We start from the raw sequence: 15,027 nt of genomic DNA, 5'->3' as shown, positions 1-15,027 counted from the left end.
AAACATTGGTTTTCTAAAAACCAAACTTCATTTACCTAGGAAAATCTCAAAATGCATGAAACCAAACGCCCCCTAGGGAACTTTTGATACAAGGATTTTTTTAGATTACTAGGAAAGTGCCATTAGGAATCCTATTTACTCACGTTTGGTACAAGGATTCTGAAATTTTTTCTAGAATTTTGATTTTCCCAGGATTTTGATTTGTTAACACTTTTTAAGGCAAAATGTCATCCAAGAATACTCGCAAGGGGGTGTATTCTTGGATTCCCGAGAGGTGGGAAAATACTTTGTCCTCCACGCCCCTAACGCCAAGCAATATTTTCTTCCTGCACCACTAGCGCCAAGTCTTCAAGCAATATTTTCTTCTCGTGCCAACAGCGTGGTAACGACGCTAGTCGCCAACAATGCAGTTTTTAATATTACCCTATATTCCTAATAATTTTTGACAATCAACCAAACATAGAATCAAGAAACTTGAGCCAACATTTCTGGTAATATTTTGGCCTACCAAACAACTTTTTGATCACATTCTCGGGAAACCACTTTCCCATAACATTCCTGGTAATTGTGATTCCCAGGAATAAAAAAAATTCTCTTCTACCGAATGCTCCCTTAGGTAATGTTTGGTTGAAAGTTTATTTTAGGATTGATGGGAAAGTGTAAGTGGATATTGGAAAATACCACGTTTGGTTCAGGTTTTTTCAAAAAATACCAGGCAAATAGGATAGATGTGAAAATGACTTTTGTGTTGATTTTTGGATGAAATTCACTGTTACAGAATACCACTTGAGATGTGGTATTTTGAGATAACTGAGGAAGTGAAAAAACAGGTGCAAAGTTTCTCCCGAACATAGATTTTGCATATTTAAATAAATTTCCCTGGTAATATTTGGGTCAACCAAACAGCTTTTTTTACATTTTCCTACCAAACTCACTTTCCAACCATTTCCCTATCAATTACATTTCCCTAGTAAAAAAAAATTTTTCCCGAACCAAACACTACCTTAGTTACTTGATTATCTTACCTGTTGTTTTCTAGTTTTAAATGAAAATATTCATATTGTTAATAAACTACAATCGTCGAGTGGACGGAAATCAACCGTTGAGATAATGAATAAAACTTCTTAATCTTACATCGGAGTAAAAAATTCTCCCATTTTAATTTTCTTCTCTTTGTTGATTTTGTTTTTGTTTTTGTTTTGGTTGTTAAAGAACTATTTTATGCTTTCTTTAATTATGGTGGAATAAAATTTTGTCCGGATGTAATTATTATTTTTTTCCCGTTTCATATGTGATGATTTATATTTACTTTGAGGCATGTTTCTCTTGTGAAATATATAAAATGGAAATCGAGTTTGTAAAATTCTGCAAGTGGCAGCTCTAGCTACTACTTGAGATTCCTTGAGTATTCGTCCAAATGTTGCCACTTGTTTTTCATTGAACCAAAAATGGAAAATATTTTGCCATTTTGTAGGGTCAGAAGATGCATCCTTCCTTGTATGATGATGGTCACCAAGGCCTAACCTACAATCTTAGAAAGAGGTTGAAACGTGACAAGAGGCATTTAGTTGGAAAATCTTCAACTAATGGAGTCTCTTCAGGAACACAGAGAGGTTTGGAGAGAATCCAAAGTCCTCATACTGAAGTTAGTGCTGTGAAAAAGTCACTTGATTCATGTACTGCACGCTCAAGTCTTGATAGAAGTGCCAAAGTGCCTATCCCTTTGGGGCCAGCCCACCAAGCTGAAGTGCCACAATGGACTGGCATGACTTATGAGAGTGATTCTAAGTGGTTGGGGACACAAATATGGCCAACAGAAAATGTAAATTCCAAACGTTTTTTTGAAAGGCAACGGCAACCCATTGGAAAGGGAAGAGGAGATTCATGTGGCTGCCAAGTACAAGGTTCTGTTGAGTGTGTGCGGTTCCACATTGTTCATAAAAGGACTAAACTGAAGTTGGAATTGGGTGAGGCTTTTTACAAGTGGAATTTACATAAGGTAGGTGAAGAAGTTAGGCGTTTGTGGACACGGGAAGAAGAGAAGAAGTTCAAAGATGTGGTGAAATCAAACCCTCCTTCACTTGAAAGATGTTTCTGGGATCATATTTTTAAAGCATTTCCCATGAAGAGCAGGGAAGATTTAGTTAGCTACTACTTCAATGTCTTTATTTTGCAGCGCAGAGGATACCAGAATAGGCATACTCTAAATGACATTGACAGTGATGATGATGGATCGGAATTTGGACCATCGAGGAAGGTTTTTGGACATAAATCACGTAGCTCCACCTTATTGCCCCCCAAAAGCCAGAGACAGAGGGAAGATAGAAAGTGAATGTAAGTCCAAATCATGAGCTTCATTGAGAATGGATCTTTCTCTCCTTGCTTAGAATATCAGAATCATCATTTCTTTTGATGAGTAAAAAAGATTTGGACTTAAAAGATGATGGGTTTGGTGTGGCTCAATTCCAGAGAGATGAGAAATGATGTCTTTTGGTGATGGATGCAGCTAACTATGAATTTCTGACATCACATGAGTTAGAGTTGCTTTTTCCAATTTTGAGACATAACATTTGTCTGTTCACATTGATAGGCACAGGCACTTTTAATTGCTCATTTTATTTGTTATTTTCACCTGGTTTTGATCACAAAAGTTACTTTGAAAAGTTACAACAACAGCATCAGGAATTATAGCAACATTTTATTGTAGAGGATCTTCAATGAATACAGCAAAGTGGAATTTAAATTTTGGCCTTTCATCTGATGTGATTTTCTTTCTGCATGTTTCTTTCAATGTAAATTGTTTTGACTCAGGTATTTGTAGGTTTGTCTAATACCTTTTTTATGCCAAGTAATTCTAGGTTCTAGGTTGTTTTGACTCAGCCGGGGTGTGAGATGGTTGGTACTAAAATCATTTAATTTGTCCACACATAACAAAGCATGAATATAATTATTGAGTAGTTATCTATATCTTCTTCATATTCATCCTAAAATTGTTAAAATCATTTATGAATGTACATATCCTCCGTGCTTCTCCATTAGTGGTGATTTTACTAGGCTAGCCCGTGCTCCAAAGTAACGGTTGGTCCAGATGGGGGATTTCTCTTTTTTTATACTCCCCTTGGAGGGTATTTTTGGTGCTTCGGGTGCACTTTCACCTTTCCCAAAATTAAAAATAAAAATATCAGCACATGAAAGTAAATAAATAAAATAATATAGATGGAAATGTCATAAAAATATTCCTGTTTTGGGAAAATGGAGCACCGAATGCAAGTGTTTTCGGTTCACTTTAAAAATTCTCCACGGTGCATCTTCTTTCTATATAAAAGAAATTTTTATTTCAATTCAATCCAAATGTTTTTTCCTATTTTCCTTTGACTGTTCACTTTTTTTTTCCTTTTTTTGAAAAGGATGTTAGTACATCCAATGCACAGAAAAGTTCTCATAGATGAAATAAAGTCTTGATTATAGCCTGTAGAATAGGTTGATTAAAATTTTTAAGGTGAGTTGGTGGATCAACTCGCCTAGATTTGATTAAACCATGAACATGTGTGTCTTGAAACATTGTGCTTTCCTTTTACACAACCTAGCCACTCCACCTACCTTAAATTGGACTTGCTTCATCTCTTAATAAATATTATCATACATTCATAAGAAAATTATCTTCAAATCAAATATAAGAATACAAATTTCTTGAGAATGTATCTTCATCAAGGAGGCACGGACACTTGTAAAAACAGGAAGAGTCGGGTCCGACACGCTCCGACACGGCGACACGCTCCGACACGGTGTCGGACACGTGGTTGACTTTTTCTGACACGTTGACCATTCCAACACGCGAATTTGACCGTGTCTGACACGGTCAAATGGCATTTTCGTAATTTTTTTTATTTTATTTTTTTAAAAATTTATTTTTTTAAAAGTTAAAATATATTAATAAAGCTTCCACCTGATCATATCAATTTTATCATTTTGTCTTTTTTCCCCTTAAGTAGATAAGAGATCATCTCAGTATCATTGTTGTCAATTCCTATCACGCTCTTGTTGTATCTTCTTCTCTCTGATCTCTCTAATATGATTTGATTTCTATATCTGATATTATATCTCTCTCATCCCAGTTCTTATTTTTTTTATTAAAGCTTCCATCTTTATAACGTGTTGATGGGTATTATTAATTTAGTTTCATTTTTTTGTTAAATTATTAAATATTAAATAAAATATACACTATATAAATTAAAAATATTATTTAATATTAAAATGTGTCTCAACGTGTCGAAATCCATAATTTTTTAGGATTGACGTGTCAGAGTGTCGTGTCGTGTCGTGTCAAGTGTCGCGTGTCGTATCGGTGCTACATAGATCTTCATAAAAGGAGGGATATTCTTACTACCAAAAATTTTCACTACCAATTCACTATTTATTTAATTATCATTGGATCAATATTTTCTCTCTTTTCAAAAACTTTTTAGCATTCTCTCTCTTTGATTCAATGGTGATTAGATAAGTAACAAGTTAGTAGTGAAAATTTTTGATAGTAAGAATATCCTCCTCATCAAACAATTCTCACAATGTTAAAAATCAACCAGATGTGCCCTGAAACTCCTTTCCAAATAATACCATCATCATGAGTCATGGAATGAAAAATTAAGTTCAGAACCAATTGTTCAACATTGTTGCATATTTGATTAATAAAGCTCGGCAGATGAACTCAGTCTCGTAATGTGTTCAGCCCAATGTTATTTAATCGGGCATGGTTATTGATCCGGTTGAGGTATTGGATTACTGATTCAATCGTATAACTCAGTAAGTATATGTAAATCTATAATTTATATAAAAAAACTATAAATATACTCAACCAGTAAAAAAATGATATCAATTTTAAATATTTTAATATGAAAAATAATAAATTACACATCATTGTCCAACAAAAGATCAATCAAACATATAATACTTGTGATACTGGTGCTTTAGGTTCATTAGACGACATCTTCAAATTAAAATTCTCTGCATATTACGTAACCAAGATAATATATTACTATTGTAGGTACATAACCTATGTAAATGAATAAGCAACAGATCACTCAAATATTTCAAAAGAAAACAAATCATTTGTGTGTGTGAGTGAAAAAAGAAAAGCATCAATTGATGAGAATAAACCATTTTTTTTATGAACCGGATCGGGTCACCAATTTTTACAAAAACCGACCGGGTCGCACCGGTTCCATTACATGGCCGATCAAATATAAAAACCAGATCGATTATATGATCGGTTCACCGATTTTCAGGTTGACTCGACCGAGTTGATCCGATTCTTATAATATTGGTTCAATCTATTTTGATCCACCTTTATATATGTGTATAAATATAACGTAATAAATTTAACGTTATACATATAAGTAGTTTACTTTATAATAAAATATTATACGTATTACTATAACGTAATAAATTTAAATAAATATAATAATTTTTCAGTAAATAATATATTTATAATGTTAACTTTTAGTGTATCACCATTTATATAATTATAATCCTATATAATATAATATCTTACACAAAGTCACATGCAGGCATAATATTAAAATTTATCAAGTCTCTTATACTACTCATACATACCAAATATGACCAATGCACTCATCCACATAGATTTTATTGTAAAGTATTTTACAATTAAAATGCGGAGCATATTCAAGTTGTGTCATGTTTAATTATACGGAAATATTATTTTCCATCCGCAGGAATGTGAACGGTAACTCCTGCAGAAAGAGATTGATTTTTGAGTTTTTTATTTTTTATTTTCTTTAATGATAAATGATGGGACCCGCATACGTTTGTATCTGCTGGAAAATGGTGTTATCAAGTGCAACATAAGAAAATTCATCCCCTTAATTATATTAGCGTAAGAATTTTTCTTGACAGGGCGGCTTAATATATGGAAGAGAAATGATGTTGAATAATATATGAGAAATATTTTTTTATGTTGTAGGGAAATCGTTATCTCATGTTATAAAAATAAAATTACAAGTGGGATCCATTAAAAAAAGGAGAGAGAAAAAAAGAGTGATGAGACCCAATTCTTTTTTGTGTGTGTAGAAAAATTATTTATCTTATATAAAATAAGATAAACATCACTCATAATATATTATGATGTTGAAAGACAAATAATATATTATGAATGCAAACATAATAGATTTTGATTTTTGATTGATGGAAGAGGAAACACATACATTGATATAATTATTTTTCTAAAAAGGGTACCCTCCGTTTCTATACCCAACAACGTGCTTCTACCACTCAATTTAAGATATTTTTGGACACAGAAACAAAGCCCGGGACACCCAAAACACAAGCATATTTTCGGTAGTTATGGGGTAAATAATATAATTTTTTTTTTTATATTTAGTTTTATATTTAGTAAAAAATATACCAAATGCTCGGTACATACTAAGTAAATACCATAATCATAAAAGTAGAATTAATATAAATATTATTTTTTTAATATTTAATAAAGTGAAAAGTTATAGGGTTTGTTTTTTCTCATGTTACTTTAGATAAATTTATCTAATGTTCATCAAAACGACGTCGTTTTGGGACGGAAATCATGGTATTTTTGTAATTTTAATTTATTTCAGGGTTATAATAGTCTCTATCACTCTAATTTTTTAATTTTTCAACCCCAAAATGACGTTGTTTCGATGAACATTAGATAAAGTTATCTAAGATAACATCGGAAACTTTTTTCCCAAAGTTATATTTACAAACTTTTTGTTTACAAACTATATTAAGTATGACTTATTTCAATCAAGAGTACATGATCGAGATCATACTTAGTGTAATTTATAAAAAAAAAAAATTGTAAACGGATCATTATCCTTTAATAAAAAATATACCGAGTGCTCAATACATATTTAGTGAAAATATTTTCCCAATACACGTTCTCTTTATACATCTACGGGTTTAGAAATAGAGAGAGAAAGAAAGCACAAAGCTTTATCTTTCCAAAAGCTACAACCCATGATTCTCAATCGGTTCGTTGTCTCAATTCTCACCTTGAATGACCCAGTTTTGCTTCATTTCTTCTGCATTTTTTTTTCTCATTTTTTTTGGCGGTGGTGGGGAATAAAAATGGAAACTTTATAGCATGATTAAAAGTTTGTGGATTTGAATTTGATATATAGATGGCCTGGTGACTAAAGGCCGAGGTCTTAAGTCCGAGCATCGATTTATGATTTGCTTCCACAATATTTGAGGGACCGATGTCCCAACAAATTTAAGTTATTAGGTACCATATCTTAATCAAAAAGTTTAAGGTATTGGATTTATGGTACTTTCACTTATATGTTCATGCTTAGCCTATTTCTTTCTAATGTCAGATTTTTTAATTATTCATACTTGAATTCTTGGAACAGTGACTGAATTGTCACTGTTCATGAAACTATTGACCAGAATATCACGCGAACAGTAAAAAATTTTGAAATGCCACGCACCCTAATTTGCTACACATAGCAGCGGAGTATGTGTGTTGATGTGGCACGTTTCTGTTGGCCACGTAATTCGCTACATGTGCCAGCGAATTACGTGGTCAAATGTCAATCCTTGCTCAAACTGTGGCAGGACATGTGTCAGCACCCCACATAATTCGCTATACCAGGTAACGAAGTACACGTGTATAATTCGCTGTGACTCATAGCGAAGTACATGTGGCTCTGACATAAAAGGACACATGTCATCCCCCTAGGAATTCGCTAGGGGGCACAACGAAATTTGTTTGGGTAATTCGCTATGTAGTCTAGCGAATTTCGTAGTATATAATCCCCACCCACATTTCCTTTTCTGGTGCGTCCACACTTAAAATTTCCTTTTATATATAAAGATTTATTTCGATTGTTTCATCCTTGGTTGTTTTTTTTCTACTTTTGCATAATGAGTGACAGTAGGAATGATTTAATCGCCACCGTTTATTATAGTGGGAGGAAATATTTTTGACCGAATGGTCAAGTTTTTGAAGGTGATGCAAAAATGTTTCGCATGAGCCCAACATGCAATCTTCACGAGCTGAAGAAGATAATATACAAGAAGTTGAGATTATAACGAGGTCAATCTTTTTCTCGATTGACTGCTAGATGTGCCTCGGGTAACCCCGTGTAGTGAGTTAGTGTGGAAATTGTTGAGGATGAAGATGTAGCGTTAGTAGTAGATGTAAGCACATCCGAACATGGAGAGTCCAGATTTATTGAATTATATGCGGAAGTGAACTACGGTGGACAATCAAGCAGTTAACTTTCTTTACCATCCATTGACTCCATTGACATAAACATGGAGCCGCTGGTTAATCCGGAAGATGAGAATGTGTCACCCCATAACAATGCGGAAGTGAACTATCTGGTACAATGAATCATGTGAGGTGTTGACATGTGTCCTGCCACAGTCTGAGCAAGGACTGGCATTTGACCACATAATTTGCTGGTATCTGTAGCGAATTACATGGCCAACAGAAACGTGTCGCATCAGCACACATACTCCACTGCTATGTGTAGCGAATTAGGGTGCGTGGCATTCCAAAAAAAATTATTTTTCGCGTGACATTCTGGTCAATAGTTTCATGAACAATGGCAATTTGGTCACTGTTCTATGTGAGTTCTCAACAATCTCCTAGTCAGATGTGAGTTCTACAATCGTTAACTCCTCCTCAAGTGGATTCTTCTTCGAGTATTGATGGGATTACCAACCAAGAGTAGGTCAGGTTCTTGGTCCACAACATGGGTTTGTGTAGCCTACAAACCTAAACATCAATCACCATCTCCAAATATTCGATACACCCAAACCAATCAATTCTGAATACAAATAGTTCTTTACAGAATATGAGTTGACTATGAAGGTCAGTTCCTATGTTGAAGGGGTTTATAATAAGCACTTTAGAGACATGGGTAAAGAATGTTGCCGGCAGTAAGTTCACTGGGTGTGGTTTAGTGGATGATAGAGTTAAATTTGGTGAGTGTTTAATGGAGGTGTCTTGTTGGATGATTATGGTGAGGAAGAGGCTGGGTATATACTCAATAGTGTATATGAATATCAATATGGGAGGAAATTATATGGTACTAATAGAGTAAAGGGCATGAATCCAAAGTCAAATGTGGCCGAATGTATAAGCATGCAACTTTTATAGCCCTACACTCGAACATACTACAAATGGGCGCAGTCAATTTATCATAGAGAAAATAGTTTCTCCTGTTGTAGGAGAAACTGTTTTCCATCCAATAAAGAAATCAAAATTTGAGTTTTTTTTTAAAAAAAATATGATAGCATTCACGTATACTTGTGTCTGCATGAAAGCTGACTCATATGCAGTAACATAAGAAAACTTATTGCCCAAACGAAAACATTGGCTGAACTCAACATATATTTATACATAGGATGAAAAGTTTTAAGGTTGATTTTGGTCTTTATAGTTATTTCTCATTTGAGTTCTGGTCTCTGTAATTTTTTTCTTAGATATAAATTTTTTAACGTCACAATTTCCTGAGTCGGTTTTCAATTGGCCACTGGATTTTTTAGTGGCGGTTTGAACTGTTGCTAAATCTAAAAAAAACCTCCGCTAAACCCCATTTTTGGTGTAGTGCAAGGTTTTGATCTTTCGAGGACCAATATCTTAATAAATTAAATTACAAGAATAATTTCTTTATTAAAAAAAAACTAAAAACTAAATTACTGAAAAATGTAAGAGCTGAAGTGTGTATAAAACAAGTTTAAGCTTGACTTTAGGTTTAATTATACAAATTAACTAATTAAATCCAAGCTTTATAGGCTTGACATTGAAAGCATGTGATTAGTTGGAGTGAATGTGTATATATAATGACACAAGGAAAGCATGTGTATAGTGAATGTGTTAAGCCATTAGAACTGGTCTAGTCATGATGAGAAATTTGAGATTGTATGAAATTATAGGTTCAAATTTCAGTGCCACCATTATATCTTAAAAAAAAATAATGACAAAAAATATTAATTATAGATAAGAAAGGAGAAGCATATAATAAATTTTGGCTTTTAACTTATCATATTATTGGAGAAGAGCAAAACTTCAAGTATACACAAGTTTTGTGGGCCCACACTTGTAAAAAAAATGCACATAAATCGAAGGGTCATTGGCTGGAAAATACATTTCTTATGTCAAAGGAAAAAGTGTTTTTCTTATAAATTTTATGCATTTCTGTTATGTGATTAATTATAAATCTATCCAAAGAATTATAACCTCTTAACTTTCATATTTAATCACTCTCATTATCTTTTTATTTTTATTTCATCTTCTAAAATGAAAATGTCTACTAAATACTAAATAAACTTAAAAACACTCTAAGAAGATTAATAAAGAAAAAGAAAATAATCCAGTTATAAACGAGCAAAACAAGTGGAGCTCCTGCCTTGTATTTTCAAAGAAGTCAAGTCGAAACTTTGGGACATTTTTCCTCTTTCAGTATCAACTGCAACTGTTTTTGAACAGTCATACTATTAATTATGAGATTTTAGGACAGGGAAGGATATTGTAATAACTAATTAGTGTTATTATCAATTAATTTTACTGTCAGATCGATTATGTTGATCCAACAATTATATTTATTTTTATCTTTGTATGATTATGATTCCTCATATGTAATACTTTATATTTATTTTTACCTTTGTATGGTTATGATTTTTCATATTTAATACGGGAATTGATAAACCTTTAGTTTATCTTATTTTATAGACTAAATTAATATAAAATATCAAGTTAAATAAGTCAAAAACTAGGGTTTAATATAATAATCATGAACATTATCTGAATTTTTGTTTAATGGAATCATCTTTGCTATTTTTTAGGGATTTGTTGACAAAAGGAGTCAAAGATGAAGATTGGATAAATAGAGATCACAACTAGAAAAGATGAGATCAAGAGATGATAGAAGAAGATCAAAAAAAACAATAAGATTGAAGATCTTATCAAGTTGTTAAGAGTGGGAGCTTAAGCCCCCATTCAGAAGCTTAAGCTCCCTAAAAACGCAAATAGCTACTGTCTCTGGGCGCTTAAGCCCCCAACTCAGGGCTTAAGCGCGCCACAAGAAGAAAAAGTTGTCGCGAGGAGCGCGCTTAAGCGCCCTTCAGAGAGCTTCAGCGCGCAACGCGAGTCAGAAATCATTGTCCTAGGGCGCTTAAGCGCGCTACAACAGGCTTAAGCGCCCCGACAGATCCAACTTAGGCACATTCGAGTTTTCTACTAGGATACGAACTCTTGGCCAATAAAAGGGCCATTGGGGACCAGAAATACATAACTTTTACATTGCTAAACAACTCTTGGGTGCTCAGAGGCTGAAGGAACGCGGAGGAACATCAGATTCATGTTCGTGAGGGGCGGAGACGGATCAACGTCAAGTGTTCACTGGAGATATTGAAGATCCACCAATTATCTATGGAGTTTGGGGGAGCTTTTCTATTTTCTTTTGTTCTTGATTTTGCCATGTTCGGCTAGTTCTTTAAGTAGTTAGGGTTAGATGGATTTTAGTCGATTTATTATGTTTTGAACAATTCGCTGTGTTAATTTTCCTTTATATCATGAATGAAGTTATCTGTTCTTAATGCTTTATATAGGCTTGAATCTTATGTAATGATCATCGGTGAATGCATGACAATAGGAATGTTGGTGTGTGATCCATATCTGATAACTTCATCGTAAACGTTATGATTCTAGGGATAGACATAGGGTTTGCGTAATCTTTAAGATTCTTGAATTTAATGCTTGCATGCTTGGGGAATAACCGGGGAACTAGGGTTCTTCCAATCTTGTAAAGGTTTTAGAGTAACAAGGGATTGAACTCTAATAACATGCGAAAGAATTGATTAGATTGATACTAAGGACAATTAACATTAAGAAGGAATTCAAACGTAATAAGGAGATTAAATGAAATCGAACCCCTAGCTACGTTTTTATTTTATTAGTTAAATCACATCTTTAATTTCTTGTCTTTAATTCTTGCAAGTAATTAGCTTAATATTTAATATTTTAATTTTGCAATTCAAATCCTGTTTCCAAATACACTTTCGATTGTCCAACTAAGTTTGCGATAGTGAATTAGAGCTTGAACCGTAATCCTCGTGGGAACGATCTCTTACTTAATCATATATTACTTGTACGATCGGTGCACTTGTCGTGAGTAGCAACAGGAATCATAGTCATACAAAGATAAAAATAAATATAACTGTTTGATCAACATAATCGATCTAATGGTGAAATTGATTGACAGTAACATTGATAATAACACTAATTAATTGTTACAATATCCTATCCTTTTTAGAATATGAAATAAAATTTAGAACACCATCAACTAACAATTTTGGAACTTTATAAAAAATCTTCGTTTTATATTTTAAAATCCCAAAGTTAACAGTAGGAGTTCAAAACTAGTCATTAATAATACCAAGAGTGACATGGAGAGATGATGTACCTTGATGCGTTATATTTAAAACCCATAGTCAGTTAAAAAGAAACACAGATGTCAATTTCAATTATACACAGTAGCGTAAAGGAGAAATTCCACTGTGTAATTATATAAAGGCCAAAGAATACTGGTGACGTATTTGGCGACGGAGAAGTGGCCGACGTATATGGCACCGTAGTTATAGAAGTATAAATGTTTTTAATTTATTTATTTTAAAATCTTCAATTAAGAATATTAATCTAAGATTTAATTTTAATTAATATTTTCTAAAAAGCTTATGTTAATTTAAATTTCAAAATTTGAAAATATTATCTATTGATTCATCAATTACTCGACTAGTCTGATTCAAGATGTGTAGGACCACATGAGCCTTGACAAAACTTTCAGAGGAACTTGAATTCGAAACTACTAATTAAGTTGTATTCGTCGATTTATCGGTTCATCTTTGATTCGAGTCGAGTTGAATCACATGAGCCCTGGTCAAATTTTTTCTTATCAAATTTTAACACAATTATATTTTCTAGAACTCAAACTCGACACTACAAATTAAGTGGGAATAATCCTTTATATGTTGATTCACATACTTGGTGGTTTCAATCAGTGTTAATCAAATCGGATCGACCCGACCGGGTCGACCCAAAAACTGGTAAATCGATCATACATCCGGCCCGGCTGAAGCAACGAACCGGCCATGCATTAGAACTGGTGCGACCCGGTCCAACTCGGTCGATTTTCATGAAAATCGGTGACCCGGTCGGTTAACAGGTGACCCGACCTGGACCTAAAAAAAAATTCAAATTTTTATTTTCAAAAAAAAATCATAATGGACATATTTGAATATTTTTTTGCTTATTGACTTACATAAGTTATGTATCTACAACACTAATATTATCTCAATTATGTACTATGCAAAAAAAATTGATTTGATTTAAAGTTAGAGATGTCATTTTCTGAACCTAAAGGTCTGGATCACGATCATTATATTTTCGTTTGTTCCTCTATGGGATAATAATATGTGATTTATTATTTTTTATACTAAAATAATTGAAATTTTTATCATTTTTTTAGATATTTGAGTATGTCTATAATTTAATATAAATTATAAAATTACATATAATTATCGGGTCATACGGTTGAATCAGTGATCCACTTATTGAACTAGTGACCCACTAACCCAGTACCTCGCGACCGGGTCAATGACCAGGCCGATTTTAATAACATTTGTTTCAATTATTAATTCAAATTTTAGGAGTTACAATTTCAAGTATTAAATATAAAAGTTAAAATTAATATTCTATGTACATACTTTAAAAATCATTAGTTGTTAAATTTGGCAATCATTATTATTGGCACCGACTACCTCCGATTAAAATTTCAAACTGTAATTCCAAATAGAAACGGTTAATCTTATAATAAATGTTCAAATTCAATGCCCTAATTACAAAAATCCAAAGAAAATTGGTTTCACTTGAAGTAGAATGATAAAGTATCAATATAAATGAGTAACATAATAATATTTTACGCAAAATATTATTTGAAAAAATATAAATTTACGATTTAATTTGAATTAGATAATTTTTTATATTAAAAAACAAATGCAATCTGATTTTTTTTTCGGTTTTTAATTTATCCAATTTCTTTATTTTTTATACTCATGTTTTTTTATATAAATTGTTTTGATTTTGAATACCCCTATACTTCTGTGTAAACTTAGACAAGAGACTTACTAAGAAAATGATATTCCAATGTGTAATACCTAGGAGATAAAAAAATTTCATACATATTTTTATGTGTATGTAAGAGATAATTTTATTTGTTACAAGTCACAACTTTTTTTTGTGTTGCATAAAAAAAATTATTTCATGCTATGAGAAAATGTTTCCGCATTTTTAAATGGAGAATGATCCGTTTACAAATTTTTATAAATTACACTATATACTCTCGAAAATACATAGTGTAACCTAGTGTAGTTTATAAGAGTTTGTAAATAAAAATTTTGTAAATATAACCCTATTCTTTTTAAATATATGCACCTATGAAGCACCGACACTTCAAAATTCCTGACGTGTTGTGTCCGACACTTTCCGACACTCACCGATACTCCGACACTTCCCGACACTCCAATACTCGTTGCAAAGACTCAAAAAAGGTTCAAAGGTTACGTTGTGTTGTATTTTGAGTTCTAACAATTAGATTTATTTATTTTTGGAGTTACCCAACCCTAATTACCTCTTTGAGGCGAGTTGGCTCCCTCCGGTATCCCCACAAGCTTCGACTCTTTGAGCCGGCTATGGGACTAATCCGGAGTGCGGAGGAGCAGTGATGGCTAAAGGTTCAGCCCCCTCCCCAAGAATGCATTCAGCAGGAATCGAACACATGTCCAACCCCACTAACTCAGCGTCAAATTACCAACTGAGTTGCACTCATTTGGTACAATTAGATTTATTAGATTATGATTACTATTTTTTTGAGTTTAATATAAACATTTTGGATATCTTATGTGTTTTTACAAAATTGATGAACATTATAAGTTGAGTGAGGATATTCTAACTACCAAAAACTCTCG

At 32.9% G+C, this 15,027-nt stretch overlaps 1 protein-coding gene across 1 annotated transcript; it reads left to right on the top strand.

The window, feature by feature from the left end:
* The first annotated feature begins 1,483 nt into the window (after positions 1-1,483).
* On the top strand, positions 1,484-2,332 carry LOC133304085 (AT-rich interactive domain-containing protein 2). Its single transcript, XM_061504053.1, has one exon. It carries the CDS (start codon positions 1,484-1,486, stop codon positions 2,330-2,332), a length of 849 nt encoding a protein of 282 aa, XP_061360037.1.
* The last annotated feature ends 12,695 nt before the right edge of the window (positions 2,333-15,027 follow it).

Source organism: Gastrolobium bilobum, unplaced genomic scaffold, assembly GCF_033153095.1.
Source record: "Gastrolobium bilobum isolate Gb01-03AN ecotype WA unplaced genomic scaffold, APGP_CSIRO_Gbil_v1 utg646, whole genome shotgun sequence".
In the NCBI taxonomy this organism is placed as follows: Eukaryota; Viridiplantae; Streptophyta; class Magnoliopsida; order Fabales; family Fabaceae; genus Gastrolobium; species Gastrolobium bilobum.
The sequence above is the reverse complement of the archived record's forward strand: the minus strand, read 5'-3'. Positions and strand labels throughout refer to the sequence as shown.

Coding starts and splice junctions, on each gene's coding strand:
- LOC133304085 (XM_061504053.1), top strand. CDS start 1,484: ATGCATCCTTCCTTGTATGATGATGGTCACCAAGGCCTAACCTACAAT.